At 36.0% G+C, this 19702-nt stretch overlaps 1 protein-coding gene across 1 annotated transcript; it reads left to right on the forward strand.

The window, feature by feature from the left end:
- Positions 1-10486, forward strand: cdx1b (caudal type homeobox 1 b). Its single transcript, XM_022216887.2, has 3 exons — positions 1-508; positions 9324-9472; positions 10253-10486. The coding sequence occupies exons 1-3, from the start codon at positions 22-24 to the stop codon at positions 10484-10486; spliced, it is 870 nt and encodes a 289-aa protein (XP_022072579.2). The 5' UTR covers positions 1-21.
- The last annotated feature ends 9216 nt before the right edge of the window (positions 10487-19702 follow it).

The raw sequence follows: 19702 nt of genomic DNA on the forward strand, positions 1-19702 counted from the left end.
GGAGACCCCTCACCTGGAAACATGTACGTCAGCTACCTGCAGCTGGACAAGGACCCCGCCATGTACCAGACCCCGGTGTCCCGCCACCCGGGCCTCAGCCTCAGCCCGCAGAACTTCCCCGCCCCGCCGCAGTACTCGGACTTCGCCGGCTACCACCACCACCACCACGGCCTCGGCAACGACCCGCACCCGGGCCAGCAGGCCGGGCCGGGCGGCGGCGGCTGGAGCCCGGCCTACCCGCCTCCTCCTCCGCCCTCTCGGGACGACTGGTCGTCGCATCACTACGCGGCCGCGGCGGCGGCGGCGGCGGTCGGGGGACCTCCGGCCACCACCGTCCCCGGAGCCGTGGGTCCCTCTCTGGGCTTCAGCCCCCCGGAGTTCCCTGGACAGCCGCCCGCACTGCTGCCCGCCTCCCTGAACGCGTCCGGCGGGCAGCTGTCCCCCGGATCCCCGCGGAGGAGGAACCCGTACGACTGGATCCGAACCTCTGCTCCGACCAACAACCCAAGTAGGAGCCAGAACCACACAAAACATTTTAATTATACTTTACTTATTATCGCTAAATTAATAGTAATAATAATGATGTTTAAACCGTTTACATGAGCCTCAGTTCAGATTTTTTCTGATTAAATCAATGAGAGGAAACAGTTTTCATCTGCATTCAAATATATGTTTGTATTTTATTTTACTTTAACATTAGTAGCATAAAATAAACCGCCTGTCCCTACTGGTAGTTTCTTGGTATTTAAGAAGCTTTTTTTGTGTTTTAAAATAAAAACCAAAATCATTCAAACATGAAGTGAATGTTAATGAAGTTTAATTACAACAACCAAGAATTAAACCGTCTCAGAATAAATCTAAAGCTGCTTCATTTAAAAGGTGTTTTTATGTGTTTCAAGTCATTCATTAGAATAATTATAGAACTTTTTTTAAGGGGATTGCCACAATTAGTTTGTATTTTCTGTAGTTTTTAGGTTTTAAATGTCTGTCTTCAGGCGTAGTTTTTATTTTAAATAGAATTCAACTAAAAGTCGTTGGTAATTGAGGTTTCTGTAATTTAACAATTCAACAACAATATTTAAATATAAACTAAAATTCCCCCGTTAATTATGAACTAAATATGAGGAGTTCCTCCACAAACACAATCATTTATTTCGTCCATCAGAACAACTTTTAAGGTTTTTCTGAGTCAGATTTATTTTTTAATTCTATAAATTCCCTCCAGCTCTTTAATTCTGTGCCTGAAAAGCTTTACCGTGTTAATGATCTGATAATTTACCAGGAGAATAATCTGATCTGCTGCTGCTTTCATTGCAGATCAAACTTTAGAGGAAAATCCCTTTATTCAGATTTTACTGATAAAATCTGTCGGATCAATAAATCGTATGATCGTTTTAATGACGGTTTAAATTCTGTTTCTGTTCCTTTTAAATAAATATTAAATCTATAATTGATTGATCGGCTTTAGTTTATTTTCCCAGCAGACTGTCGGTGTTTTTTTCTGAGTCTCCATCGATCCCTGATTGATTAATTGACTGATCGGTGATCAGTTCCAGCTGTTGTAATTACTGATCTGGAGGCTTCTCTCTCCTCTTTGAAGTGTTTTTAATTTTTCCTCTCAGGCCATGAAGAGTCGATATCAGTTCTATCGATCATCGATTCATGGCTCCAGAAACATCAATAAATACAAAATACTGCTGTAAATATGTTCTGTTTCATCCACAAACCCTAAGATTTTATTATTATTATTATTATTATTATTATTATTATTATTACTATAAAACAACGTATAAAACACTTTATTTTGAAATGTTGATGACAGTTGGATTATTAAGTTCAATAATTCTCATTTTGAAATCACTGATATTTAAATTTGTGACACAAAAATGTCAAATAAATCAACAATGATGTTTAGCAAACATTAACAAAGAATTCAAGCTAGCTCGCTAGTGCTACAGCAAGCTAATATAGCTTAGCATTATTAGTTTAACACAACACCAGCTCATTAGCGCTCATGTTAACGTTATCAGTTTAATGTAAAGTCAGTTAATTTGATAGCTAGTGCAACAGCAAGCTAATCTCGCATAACATTACTAGCTTAACTATAACCAGCTAGTTAGCTTTGTGTTACAACAGCCTGATATAATGCTATTAGCCTAATAAATACTTAATCAGTTTGATAGCAAGTGCTGCAGCAAGTTGATGTAGCATAGCATTATTAGCATAAGTCATCAAGTTAGCTTTCGTGTGCTACAGAAAGTCAGTATATCATGATGTTATTAGCTTAACATAAAACCAGCTACTTTGATAGCTAGTGCTGTAGCAAACTATTGTAGCATAGCGTTATAATGCGACGTAAACGCAATTGTTAGCTCACGTGTGCTACAGCAAATTAATATAGGAAATATAGCATAGTATTATTAGCTTAACATAAGTCAACTAGTTATCTCACTAGTGCTACAGCAAGCTAACAGATGAACATAAAAACAGGTGGTGCTATAGCAAACTAATAAAGCATTAAATAAATGTTATTAGCTTAAAACAACACAACTAGTTAGCTGCTTGTGCTACAGATAGCTAATATATTAGTGCTACTAGCTTAATGTAACGTTAGCATAGCCTTCCATATGGAGAATGATGCCTTCTTTTTTCTTTTATTGTTGGTTAGAACTAGTTTTATTTTATAACATGATGGTGTTCAACATTTATCAGAGTTTTAACCCTCGTGTCGTCCTGAGGGTCAAATTTTAAAGTTTTAAAGTTTAAAATGTGATGAAAAAAAATCTATTTTCACAGTGAAAATTCTGATGTCCACATTTTGAGTGAATTTCTCAGGATTTTGGTTGATTTTTTTAAAAAAATCTTTTTGGTGAATGTTCTTAAAGAAAATACTAAAAGTTTTACTGATATGTATGGAATCACTTTACATATTTTAGGGGGGTTTTTTGGAAGATTTTTACTCATTTTTTGACAATATTTACAAGAGCTTTGTTGCCAAATTTAGGGGATTTTTTTTAAAATAAAACTTTTCAGGGAAACTTTTAAGGAATTCTGGAATTTTCTTCCTGAAGCTTTTTCAAATTTTCAGAAATTTGGGTTTTTTTTGCTGAATTTTTGGATTTTTTTCAGACAAGGAAACAATATTTTTTGGTAAAATGAGGACAACAGGAGGGTAAACCGTGACGTCCACCTCCGACATTTTCACAGAAAAACTATTTGTTGTTTTGGTTCAAACTAAAGGATAATCCTCCATGTTAACTAAAGAAAAGCGTAAAAGTGAACATTAAAAACTGGAGCTCAGCAGGTCGATGTTTATTCATATAAATGCATCTCAAAGTGAATTATTTCAGGCTAATGGACCTAAATAAAGAATATGCGTCGTTTCACCAGAACATAAAAACAGAATCAATAGAACCATAAGTCAGATGTTCTGATGAAAAATTTGGTGACTTTCCCCAGAATCGGTTCTAAAAAGCCCCACAGGTTAAACTTTGACCATTTTTACGGCGCCTCGTTCAGCGCAGCGACCTGATTGGCTGGACACTTCCTGGTTCACGAAGCAGATTATTGGTCGGTCATGTGTGCTCCGACGATGAACTTTGACTGAATTCGCTCTCAGATTTTTATTCGGGCTTCTTCAGGTGCAAAGTCTCTTCGTTACATCAGAACGGCACCGTCACAGGCGTGGAAGTAGTTTTTATTTTCTGTTGATTCAAGGAGTCTTTGGAAAATACAGACTAACATGATGTGTATAATATTCACAAAGACGGGAAATCTTCAAAATAAGATGTGAAAAACTACAACAAAGACATGAAAATACCACAAAGATGCACAGAACAGCTATAAGGGCACAAAACAACTGCAAATATGTAAATAAATAACCATAAAGAGACACAAAATGACCCTAAATGGACACTAAATTATGACAACATCACACAAAATCACCATAAAGTGATGAAAAAGTACAACAAAGACACACAAAATTACTATAGTGGTGCACAGAACAGTTAGAGGAACAAAAAATATAAAAGTGACACGAAACAACTGCAAAAGGATGAAAAATGACAACAAGGAAACAAAGAATGACCATTAAGTCACATAAAAAAGGCCAGAAACACACAAAAAACTTCAGAAAGTCACACAAAATAATCATCAGTGTACTTTAAATAACTACAGAGGGCACAAATAGACACAACATAAAGTCCTAAAAAAGACAAAATCATAGAAAGGACCACAAAAACAATCAATGTGAACACAGACAGAGAAAAAAATGGAAATGAGTCACAGAAAAGATATCACCACAAAATGACCACAAAGACAGAGAATTTGCTCAGAAAGTCATAAAAAATAACTATCAGTGTACTGAAAATGAGCACAGAGGCCACAAAGAGACAAAAATGATCATAAAGATACGAGAAATGACCACAAAGGTACAAAAAAATACCACAAAGATACCAAATGTGATCATAAAGTCTCACTAAAAGGCCATAAAGTCACACAAAAGGACCACAAAAACAATCAACAAGAACACAAAGAGACAAAGAAATGGAAATGAGTCACACAAAAACATTATATTGCCACAAAATGACCACAAAGACACAAGAACTGACCAGAGATACTAAAAATCACCACAAAGACACAAAAAATTACCAGAAAGACACTAAAAAATGAACACAAACTAAAAAATATACTAAAAAATACCACAAAGATGCAAAAATCATTATAAAGCCACACAAAAAGGCCATATCATCACAAAAGGACACAAGAAAATGCCACAAAGATACTAAAAACAACCACAAACACACAAAAAACATCACTAAGACGTACAAAACGATCGTAATTAGGATCTAATGTCCTGAACCTGAAGAAGACCTGACCGGTTCTCGTCTTCTTTCTGCCCAATCAAACTGTTGGTTTTTACTTTCTGACAAATGAAGCAGAAACTCAACAGTTGGGACAGATGTCCCCCAAACTAAAATGTTTGAGTTTGAATTTGTCTGGATGAGCGGCTGGGGGCCAGACGGCGGCTGTTTGAACGTTGTGTGTTTAGTGTTAATGTTGAATCAGAGCGTCTTAACCAGAGCTGAAGGCCTTTAGATGAACTTTAGATGAACTTCATCACAGCCACCAGGACTGGACCAGCTGCTGAGAACTGCTGAGGTTTGGTCGCAGATCTCATTACAGTTTATATTCTACTAATTCTGCTAGTCTGCCTCTAATGGGGACTTCTCTATGAGGTGATTTAATGATTTATGCTGAAAAGTCACTTAGCTCAGTTAAAGGAGACGAAACAACCCGATATATGTCCTATAAAAAAACACAACATGAATGACCACACGCCATAAAAGAACATAAATAACTGTGAACGATGAAAGGTTGCCCAAAAATAAGACTCAAAATGACCCCAAAATAACTTAAAATTACCATGAACCAACTCAAAATGATGATAAAGAGACAAAATGAGCCCCAAGAGACGATAATGAAGACCCAAAATAACCTTAAAAATACAGAACATGACCACAAATACACACTAAATGGCCAAAAAGAGACACAAAATGATCAAAAAAAGAGATTAAATGACCACAGAATGAGCACACAGATGGACAAAATGAATAAACTCACACTAAACAGCCTTAAAAGAACTGCAAGGAGAATAAAAGTTACCATAAAGAGACACAAAATGATGGGCAAGAGACATTAAATGACCAAAATAAGGTACAAAATGACTGCAGATAAACCTAAAATTACCACAAAGAGACACAAAATGACATTAGAGAGATATTAAATGACCACAGATATACAATAAATAAGCACAAAGAGACACAAAATGATCAGAAAATACATTAATTCACTATAGAATGAGCACAAAGATGCAAAAAATGAATAAATTCACACAAAACAGCAATGAAAGAACTGCAAAGAGAATTAAAGTCACACTAAAAGACCAAAAACAACCTCAATAATATAGAAAATGACAACAAATATACATTAAATGACCACAGAGTGACATAAAATGGCCATAAAGAGACACTAAATGACCTCAGAAATATGAAAAATAACCACAAACGCATGCTAAATGACCGCAGTGACATAAGATTATGACAGAGATGCTCAAAAGTCCTATAAAAGAGACATAAAATGGCCTCAAAAATGTGGAAAATGACTACAAATATACACTAAATTACTACAAAGTGTCATAACGATCACAAAATGGCATTGAAATGACCACAGAGATGGACAAAATTCTTATATCCACAAAATTGCAATACAGTAACACTAAACAACTGCAAAGTTACCTAAAAGAGACACAAAACGACCTCAAAAACAAGGAAAATGACCACAAACATACATTAAATGACCATGAAGTGGCATAACACAATCCCAAAAAAACATAAAATGGCCACAATGATGCACAAGGCAGAATAAAGAGCCATAAAAATCACACAAAACAACAGCAAAGACATAGCCTAGCCGCGCTAGACCCATGCTCTGAAGACACAAGGGTCTAGGAACGCTCGACAGGGAGGGAGGCGGGCTAAAAGGTTGTCTATCAAATCACTCTGCAGCAATTAGGTAGGTATACAACCAATCAGTGCAACAAATAGGCTCCTAGAGCGCCGGATATCAGAGGATGGTGAAGCCTTATTTATACAGTCAATGGGTGAAGCTCAAGTATATTACAGACATGTTAACAGAAAGATTATTCAGAGTCGGTGCTAATGGAGCTCAACGACTGTTGTTGTTTTTGTTGTCGACCCTGGCAGAGAATTAAATTCGTTGCCGTGGGTTGTCTAGCGCGGCTAGGCTAGCAAAGACATTAAAAGTCACAAAATGGCCATAAGTTGACAAAAAAATAACCCAAACGATGCACTCGATTCCTCTATTCACACAAAACAGCCATAAAAGAACATAAACAACAGCAAAGAGATTAAAAGTCATCCAAAAGACACACACAATGACCTCAAAAATATGGAAAATGACCACAGATACACACTAAACGACCATAAATATACATAAAATGACCACAACAATGCACACAAAACAGCAATAGAATAACAAAAAACAACTGCAAGATTAACAGGTAACCTAAAGACACAAAATACTGATGAACAGGCAAAAAATGACCTCAAAAATATGGAAAATGACCACAGATATACACTAAATGACCACAAAAAGACCCAAAATGGCCATAAATGGACATAAAATGACCACAAAGATACCTAAATTATCACAATTTCACCCTTAATTTAATAATGCTGGACAGTGTGCTCCATTAAATGTGAAATATTTGTAATAAGTTAGTTTCAGGAGCTGATTCTAAAATTTGTTGGACTGTTAAAGCAGTTGTTATCGTTGGTGGAAGTAAAGTTTGGACTAGAATCGATTCTAAAGTTTGTTCTGCTGGACGTCAGAGCTTCAACAGTAAATGAATAAAATCAGATAGAAGTCAGTTCATGCAAATGCAGCCGCAGCAGGTGAACGATTTGAATACAGACCTGGAGCTGCTTTCTCAGTTTAACAGACTCCACATGAAACATACGAGTCCATTCACACACTGACGGATGGAGTGATTTTATGTTTCTGTGCACTGAAGCCTCGTTTATCTGCTGTTTATGCCGTTTATGCATCACTCTGAGCCAGTGTTCATGTCTTTATCTTCACTTTTAGAAGTTTTTTTTTTACCGTTAATGAGATAACTCTATTATTTAGCTAGCTAACACTCATAGCTAGTCATTCAATGTTGAATGAGCTGTTACTGACATTTAGCAAATCTTTTAATCCATTTACTTTTATATCTTACTTTTTATGAACCATTCAATCCACTATTGACCCATTACTATAGGTAACTGTTTCTCTTAGCAAACTATTTAACCAAACACTTAATGTATTATTTAAGCTATTATCTTAGCTAGCTACTATTTTAGGTGACTGTTATTTTAGCTAACTATTATCCCATTATTATAGGAAACTATTACTCTAAAAACAATTTAACCAACTATGTAATCCATTACTTAAGCTAACTATTACTTAGACTAACTATCATTTTCACTAACAATTATTTTGTCTAGCTGTTATTTTAGCTAACTATTATCTCATTATTGCAGGTAACTATTACTCTTAACAAACTATTTAACCAACCCTTTGATCCATTCTTTAAGCTATTATTTTAGCTAGCTATTATTTTAACCAACTGTTATTTCAGCTAATTATTGACTCATTACTATAGGTAACTATTGCACTTAAAAGACTATTAAACCAACTATTTAATCCATTTATTAAGCTAACTATTATTTTAACTGACTATTGACCCATTATTATAGGTAACTATTTAGCTTAGCAAACTACTTAACCAACCATTTAATCCATTATTTTTAGCTAACTATAATTTCAGCTAGCTATTATTTTAGCTAACTATTATTTCAACTAGCTATTATTTTCGGTAACTATTTTTTAGCTAACAATTATTTAAGCTAACTATTTAGCTAGCTATTGACCCATTGTTATAGGTAACTATTTATCTTAGCAAACTATTTAACCAACCATTTAATCCATTATTTTTAGCTAACTATTATTTCAGCTAGCTATTATTTTCGGTAACTATTATTTTAGCTAGCTATTATTTAAGCTAATTATTATTTTATCTAGCTATTGACCCATTGTTATAGGTAACTATTTATCTTAGCAAACTATTTAACCATTTAATCCATTATTGTCGTTAACTACTTTTAGCTAATCATCCAATCCGTTATTTTAGCTAACCATTTATAGATGTTTGTTATTTTTAGCCAACCATTACATCCATTATTTCAACAGTTTATGACATTCAGTTAACTATTAAATCTGTCATTTTAGTTAACTGACACTGTTAGATGAGCTTTGTTAAATCATTATTTTGCTTTTTTTTGTCAATTCTCGAATTTATCACATTTAGCTGGTTCTATTTTTTTTTAGCTAGCATTACTAGTTAATTAGTACTTTGTTTAACCTCTAAAACTGTGTTCATCAGTTAAACAGATTAGGCTGTGTATCAGTTTCAGCTGCATTTTGTATTTATTGCTAATATTGACGTAGCCAGGCTAATTGGTTTTACACTGCGTCCAAGATTTATGCTAACCTGAGCTAAGTAACTACATCTACCTCTTTAAGTCCTTGGAGTTCACCACCTTTAGCTTGTAAAACAAACGACGTAGACATCTGTGTCTAAACCTGCGTCTGTCTGAAAGTGTAACACTCCTTTCCACCTGCAGGGGGCAGCGTCCCAACCGACACCTTTAAACATCTTACGTGTTTTTTTAATCTGGTTCTGTTTCGCTGTATTGCAGATGGAAAGACGCGAACTAAAGACAAGTACCGGGTGGTATACACCGACCACCAGCGGCTGGAACTGGAGAAGGAGTTCCACTACAGTAAATATATCACCATCCGGAGGAAGGCGGAGCTCGCCTCGGCCCTCAGCCTATCAGAGAGACAGGTATGCACCTGGACAGGTGTCCTGCTGCTTTTATTGGGCCTGTATGAAGCTAACTGCTAACGGGCTGATTGTCGTTCAGTTTGGTTCAGGATGAGTTTCAGTAATTTCCTGTCAGATTCAGCTCACCGCAGTGTTTACTGCTAATCTGAAATGTTTTTATTAATCCTCGACTCTTCTTCTTCTACAGCGGGTTACTGCTGATAACTGAGCGCTAGCGCCACCTGCTGGTCATCTCAAGCTCTGACCATTTCTGTGCACAAATTTTGGGCTTAACTTGATTTTTCTTTTGTGGATTTTTTGTAAAGTTCAGCTAGAATTTGTTCACTTGAAAAGTTCAAATCATTTCCTGTGAACGTCGGATCGTTGGTTTTACTGAATGTGGAGTCAAGATGGTGGATAAAATCAGATTCAGTCTCTTGTTTTAACATTGACTCTCCGCTCAAACCGACATTTAACTGATGATTTATTATCTTTACATATGTTAAATGTGGACATAGCTGTTTTTAAATACACAAAATAGTTGTAAACAAATATAAAAGGACGGAACACTACTAAGAACAGATGGAGACTTCAAGATAGAGACACGAAATGGCCTGAAAATAAAAAAATGTTGTAAAGAGACACTAAAGGGCCACAAAGAGACACAAAATGACTTTTGAGTTTTGTGTTGACCAACTGTTCTGAGCATCCTTTAACCGATGACAAATGATCTTTATACATAGATAAATGTAGATTACCAGACGTAGAAGACTTTCCCCCTAAGATCTCGTCTTTCCTCAGGTGAAGATCTGGTTCCAGAACCGCCGGGCGAAGGAGCGAAAGATCAACAAGAAGAAGCTCCAGCAGCCGGCCTCCTCCACCACCACGCCCACACCTCCCACCGGCGGCGGCGGAGGCAGCGGTCTCCATGGAAACGGCGGCAGCAGCGTCGCCATGGTGACGAGCAGCAGCGGCGGCAGCAGCAACGGTCTGGTGTCTCCGTCTCTGGCTCTGAACATCAAAGAGGAGTACTGAGGATGACGGCGAGATCTGGACTAGAAATCCACCGTCTGCTCGGCTAAAGTTTAGAAAAAAATTGAGAAAATGTCGACGGACGGCGCTCCAGCTGCCCTTCTCCTCCCATCAGACTTTTGTTGCAGAAAACTGTGATTGGACTCTCAGCCGATGTGAAATCAGGCTGCAAAAGAGGCTCGGCCGGTTTGAAAGACTTCATAAACAGGAAGATCCATCGATCCAAACACCACAAGCCCAGGCTGAAGAGTTTAGAAGGAAGCAACAGAATGTAGAATATTTCCATTTGATATCGTTGTTGGTTTGAATATTTTACTAAATATCAAAACTGTCACAAGTAGAAAATACTGTAGAGGGCGCTGTCAGATGGCATGGAAAACAGGCTCGTTCAACCTCTAAAGTGTCTTAAAAAGGGAAATCTTCAGGGTAAATTCAGTTTTCACAGGTTTGTTTGTAGCTTGAAGATAGTTTTGCTTCTTTAAAATTTCTCCACAAGTCCAGAAATGCTCTTATTTGACTTTAAACGTGTTGCAGCGGCAGAAAAGAGGCTGAAATGACCAAAAATGTTGTATAAATGTCGTTTCTTATTCGGCTTCCCCTCAATGTTACTGATCGTAGAAACACCAGAAACTTGAAAGTTGATTTTCTCACCAGCAGTTTGAAATATTTCAACTCAGAAAGCTGTTTTTTTTCTGTCAGCTCTAAACACTACAACTCCCATGATGCTCTGCTGCCAGTGAAGCCGGTCAGGAGTAAATCTGAGCACATTTTGTCTTCGTGGACTAAAACTGACCAGAAGTGAAGCGACTGAAGTTACAGATTATAAAAAATCAACAGAGTTGTGTTTGGTTTGAGCATCAGGATCTTTAATGCTGCATTTGAGTCACATCTGGTTGGAAAAATCCATGAAAATGTCACATTTAGCCGAGTTTTAAAGCAGCACAGTTGGAGTTTCCTGCAGAAATGTGCTTCAGACTTCTAATAAACTGTTTCTAAGATGTTTTATGTTCACACACCTTCAACTTTGTCAAAGTTCAGACAGTTCCTAACCGTCTTTAATATTTTAGAGTGAAGGATTTCTACAACTTCACAAAAAAAATCACAGATCTTTGGTTGGTGGTTCGGTTCCTCTCATCACAAACACGTGTTAGAGTGGAACCAAGGATTGGTCAAACAGTTATGTTGTTTTCATCAGAAAATCAGGAATAAGTCTTTATTTTTAAACAGCAGCAGGAATATCAACTGGTCCAACCTGATGGAGACTTAAAATCAGACTTATTTACCGACATTTATTTAAAACAAAAGAACAAAAAGATACCAAAAAAAACAACACAGCCAGTAAGAGACACAAAACAACCACAAAGACACAAAACAACCAGAAAGAGACACAAAACAACCACAGAGAGACACAAAACAACCACAAAGAGACACAAAGCAACCACAGAGAGACACAAAACAACCACAGAGACACAAAACAACCAGTAAGAGACACAAAACAACCAGTAAGAGACACAAAATGACCACAGAGAGACACAAAATGACCACAGAGAGACACAAAACAACCAGAAAGAGACACAAAACAACCACAGAGAGACACAAAACAACCAGAAAGAGACACCAAACTACCACAGAGAGACACAAAACAACCACAAAGAGACACAAAACAACCACAGAGAGACACAAAACAACCAGAAAGAGACACAAGACAACCACAAAGAGACACAAAACAACCAGAAAGAGACACAAGACAACCACAAAGAGACACAAAACAACCACAGAGAGACACAAAACAACCAGTAAGAGACACAAAACAACCACAAAGAGACACAAAACAACCACAGAGAGACACAAAACAACCACAGAGACACAAAACAACCACAGAGACACAAAAATTTGCCAAATTTTGGGGATTTTTAAAAAATAAAACTTTAAGGAAAATGAAGAGTTATTGGAATTTTCTTCCTGAAGGTTTTGCAAATTTTCAGAATTATGGTGAAATTTTGCAGAATTTTTGGATTTTTTTTCAGACAAGGAAACGATATTTTTGGTGCCTGTAAATGAGGACAACAGGAGGGTTAAAAACACATAAAACGATGCAGGTGTGTTTTGTTTGTTGGAAATTGTTGCACAAATCCTGCAGGAAACGACGTGGAAACCCAGAACGTCTTCGTCGAGCTGCTTTAGGTCACATTTTAAAGCTTGTACAGAGATAAGAGAAGCGGGTCAGTCCGTTCTGAGCTCCAGAAGATAAAAGGTGTGAACATGTTTCCTGTAACCGAGGCTGTAAAATCTGATTAAAAAAAAACAGAATCTGAGCTCAGATGTCACTAAAATGAAAGCAGGGACGCTTCATAAACGAATCCAGCTAAAACCAAAGCAACTCCTGGAGGTCATTTTTAACTGAAATACTCGTGATTCTGTCAGGAAAACAGAAATAATGTCTGTTTTTAAGCGTTCATCATCATGTGCAACAAAGAAAATCAATAAATTCTAGAAACTGGAACCATTAAATTGAACTGGAACCACCAACGATCATCCTAAAAGCTGCTGATTAATAATCTTCATAACTTTGCCTCCAGCGTCAGGTCAGATGTAAACACAGACGCTTCCAGTTCATCCAGTAAATCACTTCACAGCCAAACGCTTCTCTCTCTGCTCCTCAGATGTTCTGTAAATGTTCATGATTTCACATCACACTTCAGCACCTGTATATTTAAAATGTAATTTGTATTAAAAAGGACAAAAAGGCTTTATTGTAAAACTGGCTGCTGATCTTTTTATTGCATCCACAACATGATGTTTGAGAAATTATGTTTTTAAAGTTCTGCTTCAGACACTGATGGATGAATGCCTTTTATTAGTTTTATTATTTCAGTAAGTACAGTTATTAACCAGGTCACAGTCAGTTTGAATTTTCAAGCAACACAAGCAAGAGTTTATAAAATAGTTTAAAAAGCTGTAAGATAACAACACAGCACTGACACGGGACTTTTTCCCAATGAAAACGTAAATATACACTGCTGCTGAAAAGCTCAAAATGGAGTAAAAAATATAGAAAAAAAACTGTAAAAATATTGAAAGAATATAGTAAAAATAGAATACAAAATATGGCAAAACTACAATAAAAATACAGTGAAAATGTAGCAAAAATATAGCAAAAAAACACATCAAAAGTACACCAAAAATATTGTAAAAATACAGTAAAATATAGCATAAATATAGCACAAAGTGTAGTGAAAATGAAGTAAAAAATACAGTAAAATATTGTAAAAATACAGTTAAAATATTGAAAGAATATAGTAAAAATAGAATACAAATATGGCAAAAAATATAGTAAAAATACAGTGAAAATGTAGCAAAAATATAATAAAATATATCAAAAATATAGTAAAAATACAGCAAAAAATAGTTAAAAATAGAGTAAAAATGTAGCAAAACAGCAGTAAAAATACAGTGAAAATGTAATAAAATATAATAAAAATATAGCAACAATATAGTAAAAAACACAGCAAAAGTACACCAAAAATATTGTAAAAATATACAGTAAAAATACAGCAAAATATTATAAAAATACGGTAAAAATATAATAAAAATATAGTCAAATATAATTAAAAAATAGAGTAAAAATACAGTAAAATACACACTGTTCATTAGTTTGGTGTCAACCAAATAATAAGGACCCTAAATATTTGAACAACAGTGTCTGTAGTAAAACGTGCTGATAAATACCTGCAGATCTGCTATTAGAAAGATCCACAGACTGTCCATCAGCTGATTACTGCTTTAATGAGTGAAGCTGTAGTCACAGTGAATATGTTCCATTTACAACAGTTTCTACTTCACCGTTTTATCATAGAAGCCGGTTTAATACAGTAAAAGGACAACAAATAGTTTAACATGCAGTTTGACTTGCAGCAGCTCGTTAGAATCATCAGTGAGTAGAACATCTCTGAATAAAGTCTGTGGACGTTCTCCCTCCATGAACAATGTGAGATGAGGGTTCCACTCTTTAAGGGTCACATATGAAGTCCAGTCACACACAGAGAGGCGTATTTACCTGCAGAGATGAGCGGTTGAGGTGTGGTGTCCAAAGGTTGCAGAGGAACGCTGTTCAAACAGAGCAGATCCTGCTATCTGCTGCAGCGTGTCCACATCCAGACCTTTGCCTCCAGCAGCAGTATCTCAGCGTGATAGATTATCAGCAGTGACTCAGGCGACGGGGACACAGACGCCTCTTGAACTTGAGCCGTTTTAAAGCAAATTAAATGTTTAAAAAGTGCATCTTCCACCTTCTCATCTGCATCACTGCTGCTGTTTCAGATGGTTTTATTGCTAAAATGTGATAAATTTGACTAAAACTCGGATGTGACTGTTCTCCTCTGCAGTGAAACCATCATGAGGAAGATGTAAGATTTAGAGGGAGGATCCATCAGAGGTTATAACATCAGTCTGAGGCGTTATGCAGACGACACAGCGCTGAGAGAGAACAGTGGAGAACCGTAGTGTTTATACAGAGAGAATTAAAAACGATTAAAAACTATCACCCCAACCTGGAACAGAATTAGAGCCAGAAAACTCTGAAGCAGGTTCATCAGTTCACAATTATGGGTTCATGTTGACATCAGACGAGGAGCAGCAACGAATGCAAGAACAACAGCACACGAAACTGCACAAAATGACAACAAAAAACAAACAGAACAGCACAAAATGACAACAAAAATACTCAAAATGACAACATAAAAAGGGTAGCAAAGGTTCATGAAACGGCACAAAATGACAAGAAAAGACATAAAATGACAAAAAAAACAGAACAAAATGAAGAAGAAGAATAAACAGAACAATCCCAAAGGACAACGAAGACACACAGAATTGTACAAAACGACAACAGCACAACATAAACGGACAACAAAATGACAGAAAACAAAATGACAAGAAAAACAAGCACAATGTCCTGTTTTGCATCATTTTTAGATTTTCAAGTTGATTTTTCATTGAAATTGTGAGAAAATATTGTAATTTTAATGCGTGATTCCCAGAAAGAGGACAAAATAAATAAATGAGCTCACCTGCAGACGATTAGGTTTGTTCTGTTTGGTAGTTCTGTCAGTTTTTATGGAAAATATGTCCAAAACTACTAAAATTATTCAAATGATTTAAAACCTGCCTAAGAGCTGAACGTGTTTCCAAACTATGAAACAAAGTCTACAATTATTCAGAGTCTGCCAAAGAAGAATCAACAGCTGTCCTCAGTGATTCTCATGTTCATCATAACCGAAATGAATTTAAATCTCTTTACCACGACGAAACAATGACAAACAAAAATACACAAAACTGCACAAAACAACAGCAAAAACAAAACTACACAAAATGACAAAAAAGGACGAAATGACAATAAAAACAAACAAAATGACAACAAAATCAAACAAAATGACCACAAAAATACACAAAACGACAACAAAGATACACAAAATGACAACAAAATCAAACAAAATGACAACAAAAATACACAAAACGACAACAAAAATACACAAAATGACAACAAAATCACACAAAATGACAACAAAAATACACAAAATGACAACAAAATCACACAAAATGACAACAAAAATACACAAAATGACAACAAAAATACACAAAATGACAACAAAATCACACAAAATGACAACAAAAATACACAAAATGACAACAAAATCACACAAAACGACAACAAAAATACACAAAATGACAACAAAAATACACAAAATGACAACAAAATCACACAAAATGACAACAAAAATACACAAAATGACAACAAAATGACACAAAATGACAACAAAATGACACAAAATGACACAAAAGTTCAGTGCAATCCGACAGGAAACACAGCTTTTATTTCCACGTTGTCAGTAGCAACAGCTGTGCTCGCATCTCATTTTTGGGTAAACAGTCGGTAATGAGAGCCGAGCTGGCCGGCCGCTGCCTCTTCAGCGCCATAAACTTTATTAGGGCTGGACGCAGTAAAAACGCTTCACCACAGAGACGCAGAAATGTTTGTTGAGGAGGCGTGATGAGCTGTGACAGCAGCCGGAGGATCCACCGTCTGGACGTCCCACATCCAGCCACGGAAATGTTTTAACTCCACTAAACGCAAAAAACACATTGTTCACATTTCAGGGATTAAACTGGTGCAGTAAACTCAGAAACAGCTTTAAAGCAAAGCAAAGATGATTAAACACCAGATTAAAAAATCCCACTGAACACTGTGGTGTGTTTTATTTTTTATTTTTTTATTCAATCAAATATTGTTTATTAAATTAGCACAATTCAAAATCATGTTTATAATAAGTAAAATGGGTTAGACAGCAGAGATGACAATTTAAAGCTGAGAAAATAATTTATGATATTTAGCTTTTTATTAGAATTTGTATTTTAATGCGATAGCTTTGATGATAATTTCCATATGCTAACATTATTAAATACACAAATACAATATTAATGTTAGAAATGTACCTAGTTTAGTTGTAATTCACACACAAACACAAATTTTATTAAAATTTTAATCAGAAATTTATGTTGCAGTGCAGTTTATTTACAATCTATAACTAAACATAGCTCAAGTCACTTAGCGGTTAACAAATTAGCACTCAGCATTCGTACATTTTTACATTTTCATAGCCACTGTTTTGATTGTTTTAAACCCTAAACAACCTCATATCCATCTGTGGTTCTACAGGATTTATTTTAGTGGCGTTCTGTTATTTTTTTTAACAAACAAAACAGCTTAGCAGCTAGTAATAACCTACGACAACATACTAACATCGATGTTAGCTTTAATAAGGGTTAGCCACTGATGCTAAAGTGCCTTTAAATTGTGAATTTCTTATTGTCTCTGTAATTTATTGATGTACAGTACTATAAATTAAACCAGCATAAGACAACAAGCTAACACTACAATTAGCACCACTGTTAGCTAACTGTGAGTATTAGCTAGATGTTGTCCTACTTATCTTACATTCTTAAATTCACATAATAATTATTTCACTGTTGTTTCTCTTTAACTAAATCTCATGCCCAGCTTCTGTTCCTATTTCAGTGGTCATGTGCTAAAGTTTTAACAAAAACAATAATTTAGCTGCTGATAACAGAAAAAGACAACAAGCTAACTTTGATCTTAGCTTACTTATGGGTCAGACATGATGCTAAAAGTCACTTTGACTGAAAACATTATGAAGCTCTTCGTAATTTATAGATATTTTAAAGTCAGAATGTTTTCATGATGTTGTCTGAGCTTTACACAGCAGTTAACATAACAATGACTGCTCTGCTAGCTGCTATGCTTAGCTAGCTGCGTTTCTGCTCATCTTACCTTCTTTACATTCATGTAACTAACGTTTTATATTTTCCAATCTATTTTTTTTATTATTTAAGTGGTGCTGTGCTAATATTTTAACAAAAATTGAAATTTAGCCACTAATAGCAGCAAATGACGTTTTTCATGGTGTCATCTGAGATTTACACTGTAGCTAACACGACAATTTGACAGTTATTACCTTTTATTGATGAATATGGAGCAGAAACAACAAGCTAATAGATGATGTTAGCTTACTTTAATTGGTAGCTGGTAGAACACGTGTATTTATGCACATATAAATGTAATGTTAATATTGGAAATGTATGGAGGTTGGTTATAATTTACACACAAAATTCAATGTCATAAAAATATAAATCTAAATTCTACACTGGACTGTAAATTACATGCATTTTTGTAAACTCAGGTTGGCCAAAAAAAGTCAGATGTTTAATTCCTACTTCTGTGTTAGAGGACTCACAGATTTAATTTGCAGTTAATGTTTTCACCAAGAGAGTTTAAAGGACGGTAATAAAATTACAGAAGCCAAAAGACTAAAGGTTTATGACTCCATCAATGTATAAAAGAAGATTTAGCGCCACAGGAAGCTAAAACACTCCATTAGCTGCTAGCTGTGATGGATGCTTTAAGCTGTTTTTTCTCCATAACCAGAGTAAAGCCCCTCGGTGGGAAGTGTTTTTATGGCGGCTATCTGCTGTCGCGTTAATGAGGAACAACATCCTCGTCTGTTATCTCTGAGGTCAAATATTCAGCTGGCAGCCGGTCGGAGGCCAACCAGGATGTAGAACAGGGATCGCCTGATTACCGCTGAACTTATACAACCTCAGCTTTTAAATGTAAACTTTACTCTTTGTTTGTGGACGTAAACAGGCGTAATTAACTTCTGCTACTATCAGTCCTGGAAACTCGATCAAACAGCAGAGGCGTCTACGGCGGGGCGGCGGCCATTTCAGGACACATCTGCTGACACAAAATGGCCGCCACGCTGCTGAACGAGTCGCAGATTTACGCCGGAGAGAATCTCAGAAACCGCCTTTACCTTTAATTCCCCATCACTTTACACGGCTTTAAAATGTCAGTTTATTTCCCACATCATCTCTGTCAATAGACGCAATAATTAGTGCAAATAAAAGGAAAAGACAACAAGGTGAGCAAATAAACTCTCACCGGCGTCCATAAAGGGAATCGGCAGCTCGTCCACACTTATACAGCCGCGTGTTTATGGGCCATTTTACCATAAACTTTCATTTACAATATACTTACTGCCCCTAATACGCCCCTGTATTGGCCACATTGATTGTGGATAAACAGTGGAGTTGTAAAGGAGCAGTGCTGGAACGGTAGTGCGCTGTAAAGGTGATAATCTGGAGAACTACTGGTATTCCCCCGAAACACGCTCTGAACCAGGTCTGCTCATGTACGGTAATTCAGCTCAGGCTGGGAGAAAATACCGAAAACACACGCCGACATAAAAAGAACGCTGAAAAAACACAAAACTACGTAACGGTCATTTACGACAAACAAAATGAAGCAAATTCAGAATGAGGTGTTTCATCAGGAAAAATATGTGTTTAAATAAATGTACGAATAGATAAATAACATCTCAATAAATTAGAATTCAAAGAGAGCAAAAATAGAATGAGATGATTAAATATAAATAAAATATTCAGAATTCAAACAAAAGCTAATTCTATGACATTTATAGGAAAAAATAAAGGACAGGAAATAAATAATAATAGTAAATAAATAAATAAAGTGTGCTAATTAATGCTAAATAGAGTTGAATTAACATTTAAAATATTAAATTAAATGTAGTTCAAACTGAAAAATATTTGACAAATGAAATGCGACAGATTTTCATTTGATCCAGT

Source organism: Acanthochromis polyacanthus, chromosome 17 (genome assembly GCF_021347895.1).
Source record: "Acanthochromis polyacanthus isolate Apoly-LR-REF ecotype Palm Island chromosome 17, KAUST_Apoly_ChrSc, whole genome shotgun sequence".
Taxonomy (NCBI): domain Eukaryota; kingdom Metazoa; phylum Chordata; class Actinopteri; family Pomacentridae; genus Acanthochromis; species Acanthochromis polyacanthus.

What these genes read in the sequence shown, in the direction of transcription:
- cdx1b (XM_022216887.2), top strand. Translation starts at nt 22, where the DNA reads ATGTACGTCAGCTACCTGCAGCTGGACAAGGACCCCGCCATGTACCAG. An exon ending in TGCTCCGACCAACAACCCAA is followed by an intron (nt 509 to 9,323) that starts GTAGGAGCCAGA and finishes GCTGTATTGCAG; the next exon opens with ATGGAAAGACGCGAACTAAA. An exon ending in TCAGCCTATCAGAGAGACAG is followed by an intron (nt 9,473 to 10,252) that starts GTATGCACCTGG and finishes GTCTTTCCTCAG; the next exon opens with GTGAAGATCTGGTTCCAGAA.